Consider the following 12,950-nt stretch of genomic DNA (forward strand, 5'->3'; position numbering starts at 1 on the left):
TGGTGGATCCATCATGATTCTGCAGCTTGATCAAATCTATCCCGATTGTTTTACATAGATTATCATTACCCATGTAGACAACCCCACCATTGAGTTCCTAAAACTCAGAAAACCATTTTTGAATAGGACACATATGATAGGTACATGCTGAATTCAATGTCCACTCATCTGGATGAGATAGTGTTGAAGGCATAACAACTAAGGAAACATTTGATTCTGCATCACTTTTACATTCTGCAATATTTGCATCTTGCGGATCGTACGGACTCTTTCCTTTCTTTTTCAACTTCGGACAGTCTTTCTTCCAATGCCCTTTCTCATGACAGAAAACACACTCATCTTTGGCAACGACTCGGTCCTTTGATTTGGACCTTCCTCTTCCCTCCTTTGTCTGGCTTTGTTGACGACCCCTTGCCACCAATGCTTCTTCAGATGTTGTTGATTTGGTTTTCATCTTATCCTGCTTTCTCAATTCATGACTATATAAAATAGAACAAACAACATCTAACGATACATTCTCCTTTCCGTGAAGTAACGTAGTTTTCAAATGTTCAAATTCATTGGGAAGAGATGGTAACAACATCAAAGCCAGATCCTCATCCTCAAATTTCACATCTAAATTCAACAGGTCTGCTACTAATTGATTAAACATAATGATGTGTTCATTCATAGTAGTACCTTATTGATAATCAAATAAAAACAACCTTTTCTTCATTAGGAGCTTGTTCTGACCATTCTTTTTCAGAAACTTATCCTTCAACGCCTTCCATAATTTGTGCGCAGAAGTCTCATTCTTGAAAGCATACTTCTGCTCTGGACAAGCATGATCGAATTATTCCACACGCCAACCGATTAATAATGCTCCAATCTTTTTCTTCTACCTCTTCTGGTTTCTTTTCTTCAATAGCAATATCAAGACCCTGCTGGAAAAGTGAGTCCACAACCTCTCCTTGCCACATGCCAAAATGGTCAGTACCATCAAATATTTTCATCGTCAACTTCAGACAGGACAACGGGAACCTCGACCATGATGACGAGGAGCACGATGCCCTCGGCGTAATATTTATAATAGGATCCTCCTTTTCTTGATCTTTATTTGCCATTACAGACTCAATAAAAAATATTCAATAGTACAACAACTGCAAACAACCCAAGAGGACCAAAGTAATTCTTTTCTGATGTGGAAGATCAGACAGAGCTGCAACCACAGAGCATACTCAAACAGAACCTTAGCCTAGGACAAACCTTGGGTTCAAAAGGACCAAAGGAATTCTTTTCTGATGTGGAAGATTTTCCCACTAAAACGGAACAATTAAGTGAAATGAACTGATTCAGAACAATTGAACCAGACAGAACACTAACAAATAAATATCCGACAAATAATATTGAATACTAAAAATAAAGACACCAGAAAATTTGATAACGGAATTTAGTTAAATAGGCTTAATCTCCGAGCACCCAACCTTTCCTATTAATTGTGGAAGAAGAGAACAATTTTGGGATGATTCAAATGGGAGGAGGAAGATTCTTTTATAACTCTAAAACCTCCTCCCCAAATTGTAAAACAATGATGTGAGAGAAAAAAAAGAGCCAAAAAACCAACATGGTACAAGTATAGATTGACATTGATCACGATGGTTTTCTTTTTGGTAGTCATCACGATGGTTACAAACAATAACAAAATTTGATATGAAGCGTTATTTTTTTCACAATTTATTTTTATTATAATACACCTACTTAAGAATCCTATTCAACTGGTTCAAAGAGCACTTTAGATATGTGAAAATTGAGTACTTCCTCTGTGACGTGTGCTGAATAGTAAAAGCTCTTTGCAACTGTCAAAAATGTTTTCTTCATATCTTTATTTATGCAGCACGATGAATTCTCCAACACTAGTTTTACTAGTTCTTTCATGTTTGATTCAATCTCATTGGTGCGAGGGCTCACCTGTCATTTTTTTTTTTTTAACAATTGACAAAAGCATTAATAAAACAATAAGAATTCGGGAGAAAGAAAGAAAAGTCAAAATATGATATATGGGTTATATCACATATTTGGTCACTAAACGTTCGTAATGTCATAAACAGATCTTTTGTACATTGAATAATGAATGGGATGGAGAAATTAATCTTTAAATAGATAATTATTTTATTTGATACGTTTTATATAGCTATTATAAGAAAAAATTACTGGTTTTATTGGACAATTAAATAAATTACAGTAAAACAAATAAAAATTAATAGTTGATAAGAATTTACAAATTGCCGTATGACTCAATATTTAATCCATCTTGACCATCATATCTCAATCTAACTTTCCAAAGCGGATCAAGAATGATTCGTTCATTGAGTCAACTGATTTTGGTTCATCCAAATTCAGTCAGACTTACATTTATCACCGATAACACCGTAGAAGCTTAACTTTAAGGAAGCCCAAAAAATAAAATAAAATAGAAGCTCTTAGGATGAATAGAAAAAACTATATATCGTAAATAGCTCGAAGAAAACGATTTCTAACCTTTCCACTTTGAAGCTTGAAACAAACTTTGTTGGTAATGTTAGATATATTCTTGTAATCTATGTTGGATAAAATGTCATCATCTACCATAAGGCCACCACAAAGATTAATTGTGCGCACTAGCAGTTCGGCTTCTTCTTGACCTGCACTTTTCTCCTCTCCAATAGACATCAACCATGTTCCCCACTGCATATAACAAAAATAAAAATAGTAAATAAACAAAATAACATCAAGAAATTAATCTAAATCATTTAAAGTGAATAATTAGTTACATATCTTCCTCATGTTTGTTGATTTATTTTGTGTTAACACATATAAGAATACTAATTTAACTTTACAAATCAAATATTAATTTGCTTGATAAGTGAAAAAGCAATACGAGAAAAAAATACAGTTATTAATAAGCTATAAGATCTGTTGCTAATCAATCAATCGCTAAATAGCTCATAGCCAAAAATAAATAAATAAATAAAATGATTTGCTGCGGATCTATTGATAAATAAAATTAGCAAAAAAATTTTGTTATTTAGTGACAGAAACTGCTCGTCATATAATTTTTTTTCAGGTGAAGTGATAAGTTATTCAATAGATACTTACAGCGGAGTGTAGTTGTAGGTGAATGTCTTTACTTAGGGTTTCATAAGTCTCTTCTGAAAGTTGGTGCAAAAACTGTAGAAGATTGTTTAGAAGCATCTGCCTTGTTTCATTCCTACTGCATGAATAGAAAAAGCACACAAATCAAAATTATCAAATATGATCTTCCAATTTCTTTTATTTTTTCACATCGAATCCTTTGTTAATTTTTAGAGTAACGTTAAGTGTAGAAAAATCACTTGCAAGCAAATATGAGCAAAATCGATATAAATTTTTTTAAAAGATTACTATAAAAAAGGATTTATGTATATACGCATATACCAAAGCTTTTAAAAGTTGTGTATATATTGAAAGTTTGGTTCGATTTGACTCAATTATTTTTTACACTACGTAACAATCCAATAAAGTTATAACAACTATGATTATACACTTAGTGGTCGTTTGGTTTGAGGAGTTGAAGCAAATAATTTCGGGATAAAATAATAATCCCGGGATAAAATTTTCTATTCCATGTTTGGTCGATAATATTCAGGATAACTTATCCACTCAATTGGTGGGATAACAATCCCGGTATAATTTATCTTTGGGATAAATGTATAAAAGGACAAAAATACCCCTAAACTCTATTATTTTCATTTCTCACACTCATATATATATATATATATATATATATATATAAATAATAAATTATGTTTAATTAACGTATAATATATTCATTAATTATGAATATAATATGTTGCGTAATATATAACGTAATTATGTATAATATTATGAATATATATACGTTAATTGATGTAATAAGAACTCTTAGAAAAAATGTTTATGAAATCCTCCAGTAGCACTAGTCTAATTTGAACATGCCTATTATGTAGGAAATCAATTTTGCAATTTTCTTTAATACCACATTGTACTGGAATTTGCTCTCGTAGTTCTGTTATCTTAGGACAACCATAAGAAAATCTATCCACTATAGCGTAATGTAAATTCTTATGTTTAATTTTATATATATATATATATATATATATATATATATATTATGTTAATATGTTTAATTATAATATATTATGTTTAATTATGTTTAATTATATATAATTTAATTATATATAACATAATATATAACGTAATATATTCTCACGCACACATAAATTATGTTTAATTAACGTATAATATATTTATAAATAAATAAATTTTGAATAGTTTACCGTTAAAATGGTTGTAAAATATATAAATTATGTTTATTTATATATTTTAATTTCTCTAAAAATTAGAAAAAAATTTAAGATGGACCATTTAAAGCTTAAATATATATATATATATATATATATATATAAAGTTAAATAAGATGGAGGGTATTTTGGTAATCAATCAATTTATTCCTAGAAATTATACCATGCATATTACCTTGAATACAACAAACCAAACACTCAATAAAAAATAATCTCAACGTAACTAATCCCAGTATAACTTATCCCGTCATAACTTATCCCAACATAACTAATCCCAGTATGACTTGTTTTCAAACCAAACGACCCCTTAGTATACAATTATACTACAACAATAACATACCCAGTGTATTGCCACAAAGTGGCATTTGAGGAGCGTAAAGTGTACGCAATTCATATCACTACCTCAGTAATAACAGTACAACAAACATCACCAAAACACCACAAATAAGATACTACAAGACACACGCATAACACTACGACTATAGGCACAACTACGAACAAAGCACTCTTCCTACTAGTAAGGACTCACTCCCACCCACTAATCCTCTACCCTAATTTGCGTTCTCCACACCTTTCTATTAAAGGTTATGTTTTCCGTAAGTTGTAACTGCTCTATGTCATGTCTAATTACCTCCCTCTAATATTTTTTCGGCCTACCTCTATTCCGCCTCAAACCATCCATAGTCAGCCTCTCACACACCTCCATACTGGGGCATCTATGAACCTCCTCATCATATGCCTGAACATCTCAACCTCGCTTTCCACAACTTGTCTTTTACCGTCACTTTCACCTTCTCTCGAATAATCCATTTCTAACCCTATCTCTCCTAATAAATCCATACACATTCAACATTCTCATCTCCGCCACTTTCAACTTTTGAATATGGGAGCTTGACTGGCTAACGCTCCGCTCCATACAACATAATCGGTTGGACTACCACTTTGTAGAATTTGCCTTTAAGCGTAGGAAGCACCTTCTTTTCATACAAGACTCCGAAGCGAGCCTCCATTTTAACCACCCTGCACCAATATGGTGTATCACATCCTCATCAATCTCTCTATTTTTCTGAATCATAGACTCAAGATACTTGAAACTATCTCTCTTCTGAATGACCTGAGAATCCAGCTCACTGTCACATCACCCTAGCTCATGCATCAAATCATTGAACTTACATTCTAATATTCCGTCTTGGTCCTGCTCAACTTAAACCCCTTTAGACTCTAAGATCTGTCTTCAAACCTCCAACTTATCATTACCTCCTTTTCAAATCTCGTTAGTTAGCACCACTGGCGGACCAAAGATTTATGGATTGTGGGTGCTTAAAAAATTAAAAAGCTGAAAAAAATAAAAAATCACCTCAACAAGGTTCGAACCCGGGACATTCCTTTAATGGGGAAGCTTAAGATCAACTTAAATGCCAGTGCACCCAACCAATTTTGTTTCAATGGGTGCTTTTATATATTTTATACCTATTTTCGTATATTTTTTATGTAATTATATCTATTCCGCGTCGAGTTCAACAGGTATCGGAGCACCCAAAAATATATGTGGGTACACCCCTGGTTAGCACAACATCATCAGCAATTCTATTGATAAAAATAAATAAGTAAACCCCGACGACAACTACAAACCTGTTTTTGGTTGAAGTGGTAGGTTCGTCTTCAGTGAAATAAGATGTAATCATCTTACACATTATAATAGATTTAGCCCATGCAAGTCTTTCTCTTGATCTCCCTACTTCAAATATACTTGCTGCGCCTAAGAAATAAGCTACCAATAGCTCCTTTTTTCTTATTCCAAAGTGTTGAAAATTGCATTGTGCAAACCACCTAAAATAATAGAAAAAAGTTATATTTATAAAGGAAACTTGAATTAATTTGTCTTTTTCTTCATATAATAAACAATTGATGGAACTTTAATTTGCCAAGAATTATACGTACTCTTGAATAATGGTCCATTCAAATTGATGTTGACTTTGGCATTTGTTGTAATCTAATCTTGCAGCCTCAAGATATACATTATTGCTTATGTCTGGCATTCTTCATTCAAAAAATTCCAAATATTAAGACACCATATTAGCTAGTACAAGAAGAACTAAAAGTACACACTCAGTCAAATATTGAGAATTTTATTTTTCTATATATAGAAAACATATAATGCACCAAAATCCAAACGTTTATTTGAATGCACAAATAAGGTAGGGAATGGTGATAATGAGGACATACCGTAAGAGAAAGATCTAGTAGTTAATTAAAAGCTCTTGTACCAGGCTAACTATCTTCTCTAAAAATTTAAATTATTTAAGAGACCATAATTTTAATTATTAGCTAATTAGCATCCGACAGAAATGCAGGATAAGGCCGTATACAACACACCCTTGTGGTTCGGTCTTTTCCCAAATTCTGTGCATAGCGAAAACTTTAGTACATCAAACTGCCCATTTTTATGTTTTCAACACGCTAGAAATACCTGTGTAACGTCTTGCCAATCCAAATGTCATTTGCTCCACCATATTGCTCGAGGTATGACCGAGCTTCCACCCTGGGTAGGCTAGCATACCATGGAACTCCCAATGCATATCGTATCTATAATTAAGTTAGATTAGGAAACGGCGTTAACTCCTATAGACTGACAGTATTGTACAGTACTATCAGACCACTTGAAAGATAACTACAAGTAACTCAATATTTTCCGAAGTTATATATGCACCTCTCCAGGGATATCTTTGGCTATTAACCATTTGTCTAAGGACTGGTTATTTGACAAACAATGTTGCAAGAAATTGTAGGTAAATTTCTTTGCATCATCAAGAATTTTCTCTCCCGGGAATGAAACTTGAGAGCATCTATAGAGATTGTACATAGCTGTTGGTGACTTGTCTGTTTCACCCATTAGGCAAAAAAAATTGTCACCATCTTTGAATTTGTTGAGCACATCTGTGGCATATAAACAATATATATATTGGTTAAATACAACTATTAATATTTTAAAATTTTCTCAATAAGGACCATGGGTGGCAATTGGCAAATGGGCCTAGGTTGAATTTGTACGAATTAAAATAGACTAAATCAATAATTAAGTTAATATTGTTTAACCATGTCTAAAAGTTAATTGTGTTGAAAAGAGCTAATATAATGAGTTGTCATAGTTCAGTCAGCCCAATTCATATTAGGTTTCAAACTACTAAAAATTATACAAATACACAACTTATGTTTCCAATATTACAAAAAATCCTAGCTCCCTAAATATATTTTAAAAATCCCAACATATACACAAACTATGTATATGTCGGCTGTGTTATGTATATTAATAGGGAGAGAAAGTAAAGTAATTAAAAAAGTGAGAGAAAGTGTAATTACTTTCAAAATTATTGATATTTATGTTGTTTATGCAAACCAAACAAAACTAATATACAAAATTCTTCTTTATCATGGCTACAAAATATAACATACAGTAACAAACAAAAAATATTTTTTTATGATAAAACTTGACAAGGTTTCTCATACTACTTTGGACCTAGTATTAACTAGTCTTAGATGTGAATTTGAGTGTCAATGTGGATTAAATAATCAATAAATTAACGGGTCATTTATCCCAAAAACTCGTCGGTGAGTCGTATTTTCATGAATTAAATCACTCTTAAGATTAAGACTTTATTTTGACTTGCCTGGATTAACATCATATCCATGTAACCTTAGAAGCCTAATAGCCATGCATGAGTCATCAATGTCACAATAATTTGAATTCCTTCCACTAAAAATTCCAATCTCTTGATTCCAGTATCTGTAATTTAAAAAAATGAATCATAATCTGCAGTTACATAAGTAAAGAAGCATAATTAAGGATATTAATTAACATTATGTTGTTGCTTCAATAATCAATACACTACCTTTGTACATGATCTAACATGTCCTTGAATTCTTCCTCAAAATAATATGAAATTCCAAGACGTTGTAATCGATCAATTGCCCATAGTCGCGCTTGCATATCTACTGGGTAACTGTGCGGAGCTGAATATGCGATGCAACATATATGTTAGAATGCACTTACTATAGTTATCTTTTAATTAACTTGATAATATAAAATTTATTTTACACTTCAGTGTATAACGATTAAACACTATACAAAATGAGAAATAGTAGACATCAACAAAAAAATTATCATATTCCATTTCAACAAAAGGGAGAAAAGAATATTAATTATTACTTACCTCCTCCATTATACTTATGAACAACCCTTTGAAGATATTTCAAACAATTTTGATCATTTGTTTCCATAAATGCAAAGGCAGTTGAGGCAATGGATGTTAAAAATGAGCCATCTGGCATTTGAAGCCTCAAAAGCCTTTTCCAATCCAAGTCACGAAATCCTTCTAATGAAAACAATAATGTTGTTGGAATTGTATGTACCAGATCCTTAGGAATTCTGTGGAAAATAAAAATATTATCATATAAATTAATAATTTTCTTAATCATTCTATTTGCTGTGCTCCTTTTTGCTTGTCATAATTCGATTTTCGAGAGTTAATTTGATTAATTTTCAAAGCTAACTTGAATTAAATTAATCCGATATTTTAAAAATATAATTTAAGTATGAATAAACTATACAAAAAGTACTATAATTTACAATTCATCTCATATCAAATCGGTGATGGATATATTCTAAAATATAAAGGTCAAAGATTATATGATTTGACTATTAAAATATGACATGACAACTATTTTGAAAAGAAGAAAATAATTGTATGTCAAACGAAAAAGTACTATTGATGGAATTAAATACCTTTTAAATTTCATTTCTCTCCTTGCACATATATTCTTCAAGACGGGAGCATCATAGGGAATGTCAATATCCAAATGTTGAGCTTTCTCAAGGAGCGCAGGAAACACAATTTCAAATCCACATGTCATGTTTTCAACATTCCCTGTTTCTATCTTGCATATGTTTTCCTTTATAAACAATGCACCTAATATATATTTAACAAAAGAAAGTCGCACCATGAGATTTACTTAAGAAATGCATAATTGGTAGCAACTTTGTTAACATTGATAACTATGCGTCAATACAAAACAAGTTAGCAAAACAAATTAGCATGGGATGTGTGAATCCTTACTGATCATCTATTCAATTAAATTCATATCATATTAATTGTATGGTGAGAATGCATTATGATTTAATTAGTTTTACGTCGGACAGTGGGCCTAATTAAGTCAATCCAAAGTTTAGTTAAATAGGTGCGGATTGTTAAGACCATATAAGAAACTAACTACTAATCCCTTCCTATGTTAAAAACACATTCGCGCAAGCCCAAGACTATGACATTTTGGTACATGCACAACATAATATTGGGGTCAATAACGGATAAATAAAGAATTGAGATAAATCTAGCTCCTCTATTATGATAAAATGTAAACATTGAACTTTATAACTGAACCTCAAAAGCTATCATAAGAGCTGTTGATTGCTCAAAACACTACCTGAGAAGCCTACTATATATTTAAAGTCAAATCAAGTTTACCTTTGTTTCTCATCTCAGGGGCAGTATTCCAAGTTGTTAGTGCAACAACACATGCTAATGTGTTCAATAGACGATCGTAAATGCAAAAAATAGACTCCTCTCCCCATGAACCATCACAAAGTTGATTGTCTACTATCCATTGAAGACAAGATGGAAATTGTGGTTTATCACTTCCATTTGTATCTCTAATTAGGGCAACCCATGCTGTGTCATAGGGTGACACACTTGAAATTCCATCTTTCAAGCTATTCAACATATCTTTGATTTTCTCTACCAACTTCCCTGTCTTGATTGTTTTAGTCATCTATATATGGAAAAAAATTGTTAATTACACGTAGAGATTGATTTAAAATTTTAATGTTGTAGGTTCTGAAACTCTAGGACACGGCGCTAACTACATTTGGAATAGATGATTTATACAATCAAGTGAGTATTATAACATAAATACAAAGCTTGAGCTAAAACTAATGAATTCTGTCGAACCTGTGATTTGAAATGTAGATTCATAACCTGATTACACGTACAAATTACAATGTTTCATCTTTTTCTTATAAAATAATTACAAGTAAATCGCTATCCGTTCAAATTGGTTATTAACCTTAGCTTCTATAATCCATAGGATAAACCATCATGATAATATTTTTGTTTTATTTTAGTTTTCACAAAATTAGGGGTAGGGAGTTACAAGGTGGGGAATAGAACATTCACCAACAAGACTAAAGTTTAGCTAATCAACCAACTGAGCTACTAAAATTTCTCCTAATTAATGATAAAATAAAATGAAAAAAAAATTACACTACTACTCTACTAGTATATATGACGATAAAGTCTTTGACTCAACACAAGTATTTGCTCACTCATGGTATGATTTGTTAAACAAAAGCGAAGAAAATAAAATGATTGACCAATTTAATTTCGATTTAAGGTATCAATTAACTTCACAATTATACACTACGTACTAGTATAATTTAAGGGTGTCAAACGGGCCAGTTAAAACCGGCCCGAACCCGCCTGAACCCGTCCACATAATTAAATCGGCCCGGTAAGCCCAAGGGCTTTAGGGATCCGGGTCCCGATCCAGTTGGATTTTTTATTTGGGCCCAATTAACCCGGCCCAAACCCAACCCGGTTTGGGCCAGCCGGTTAACCGGCCAGGCCCAGCTAAGGTTTTTTTTTTTTTTTTTTTTTTTTAAATTCAGAATTTCACAAACTGAAATTAAAAATTTAGTTTTAATACATTATTAATTTACTATCAAGTATTATTAATTTATTATATTAAGTAGCATATGTTTTATACTTTTATTTAAAGTAGTGTATATATTAAATGGTATATATATATATATGTGTGTGTATATATCTTCTAAATCTAAAGTAGTATACATTTAACGTATACATGTGTATATGTTTTATAAATTAGTATATATATATATATATATATATAGTGTATGTTTTATTTAAAGTAGTGAATATATTGAATGGTATATATATGTGCGTATATATCTTCTATAGATGAGTATATTCAATGTATACGTTATGAATATGGTTTATAAATTAGTATATAACTATATATATATATATATATATATAAATATTGCAGTATTATATATATATGTATTGTAGTATATATTTTATTTAAAGTAGTACATATATATTGAATGGTGTGTATATATCTACTATAGACATATATATTTAACGTATCCAAGTGTATATGTTTTACAAATTAGTATATAACTATATATACATATACATATTTTAGTATATATATATATATTATAATATAATATATATTTTATTTAAAGTGGTACATATATATTGAATGGTGCGTATATATGTGTATAAATCTTATATAGAGGTATATATTTAACGTATACAATGTGCATATGTTTTATAAATTAGTATATAACTATATATATAGATACATATTGTAGTATATATATCTGTATTGTAGTATATTTTTTTTAAAGTAGTACATATATATTGAATGGTGTGTATATGTGTGTATATATCTTCTATAGACGTATATATTTAACATATACAAGTGTATATGTTTTACAAATTAGTATATAACTATATATATATATACATATTGTAGTATATATATATGTATGTTGTAGTATATATTTTATTTAAAATAGTACATATATATTGAATGGTGTGTATATATGTGTATATATCTTCTACAGATGCATATATTTAATGTATACAAGTGTATATGTTTTACAAATTAGTAAATAACTATATATATATACATACATATTGTAGTATATATATATGTATATTGTAGTATATATATTATTTAAAGTAGTACATATATATTGAATGTTGTGTATATATGTGTATATATCTTCTTTAGACGTATATATTTAACGTATACAAGTGTATATGTTTTACAAATTAGTATATAACTATATATATACACATATTGTAGTATATATATATGTATATTATAGTATATATTTTATTTAAAGTAGTACATATATTTTAAATGGTGTGTATATATGTGTATATATCTTCTACAGATGTATATATTTAATGTATCCAAGTATATATTTTACAAATTGGTATATAACTATATATATATATATAAATATTGTAGTATATATATGTATATTGTAGTATATATTTTATTTAGCATATGACATATATATTGAATGGTGTGTATATATGTGTATATATCTTATATAGATGTATATATTTAACGTATACAAGTGTATATATTTTATAAATTAGTATAATATAACTATCTATGTATTGTAATCCATGTATATTATAGTATATATTTTATTTTATGTAGTACATATACATTGATTGGTGCGTATATATGTATATATATCTTATATATATGTATATATTTAACGTATACAAGTGTATATGTTTTATAAATTAGTATAATATAACCGTCTATACATTGTAATACATATATATGTATATTCTAGTATATATTTTATTTAAAGTAGTACACACATATTGAATAGTGCGTATATATGTGTATATATCTTCTATAGACGTATATGTTTAACGTATGCAAGTGTTTATGTTTTATAAATTAGTATATAACTATATATATATATATATATATATATATATATATATA

The 12,950-nt window shown here is 29.9% G+C and overlaps 1 protein-coding gene across 1 annotated transcript in view; it reads right to left on the reverse strand.

Annotated features, from left to right (window-relative positions):
- Positions 1-565: 565 nt before the first annotated feature.
- LOC107853478 (copal-8-ol diphosphate hydratase, chloroplastic) overlaps positions 566-12,950 on the reverse strand; it is an 18,007-nt gene continuing 5,622 nt past the window's right edge. The window contains exons 4-15 of the mRNA XM_016698467.2: positions 9,857-10,160; positions 9,121-9,304; positions 8,549-8,763; positions 8,228-8,348; positions 8,006-8,121; positions 7,048-7,274; positions 6,808-6,923; positions 6,279-6,377; positions 5,970-6,167; positions 3,115-3,229; positions 2,518-2,703; positions 566-1,947 (exon numbers count right to left, since the gene is read on the reverse strand). Of these exons, the coding sequence (XP_016553953.1) occupies positions 1,747-1,947; positions 2,518-2,703; positions 3,115-3,229; positions 5,970-6,167; positions 6,279-6,377; positions 6,808-6,923; positions 7,048-7,274; positions 8,006-8,121; positions 8,228-8,348; positions 8,549-8,763; positions 9,121-9,304; positions 9,857-10,160 (2,082 nt within the window). The 3' untranslated portion in view covers positions 566-1,746. The remainder of the gene's footprint in view (positions 1,948-2,517; positions 2,704-3,114; positions 3,230-5,969; positions 6,168-6,278; positions 6,378-6,807; positions 6,924-7,047; positions 7,275-8,005; positions 8,122-8,227; positions 8,349-8,548; positions 8,764-9,120; positions 9,305-9,856; positions 10,161-12,950) is intronic.

This window comes from Capsicum annuum, chromosome 1, assembly GCF_002878395.1.
Source record: "Capsicum annuum cultivar UCD-10X-F1 chromosome 1, UCD10Xv1.1, whole genome shotgun sequence".
NCBI classification, from domain to species: Eukaryota; Viridiplantae; Streptophyta; class Magnoliopsida; order Solanales; family Solanaceae; genus Capsicum; species Capsicum annuum.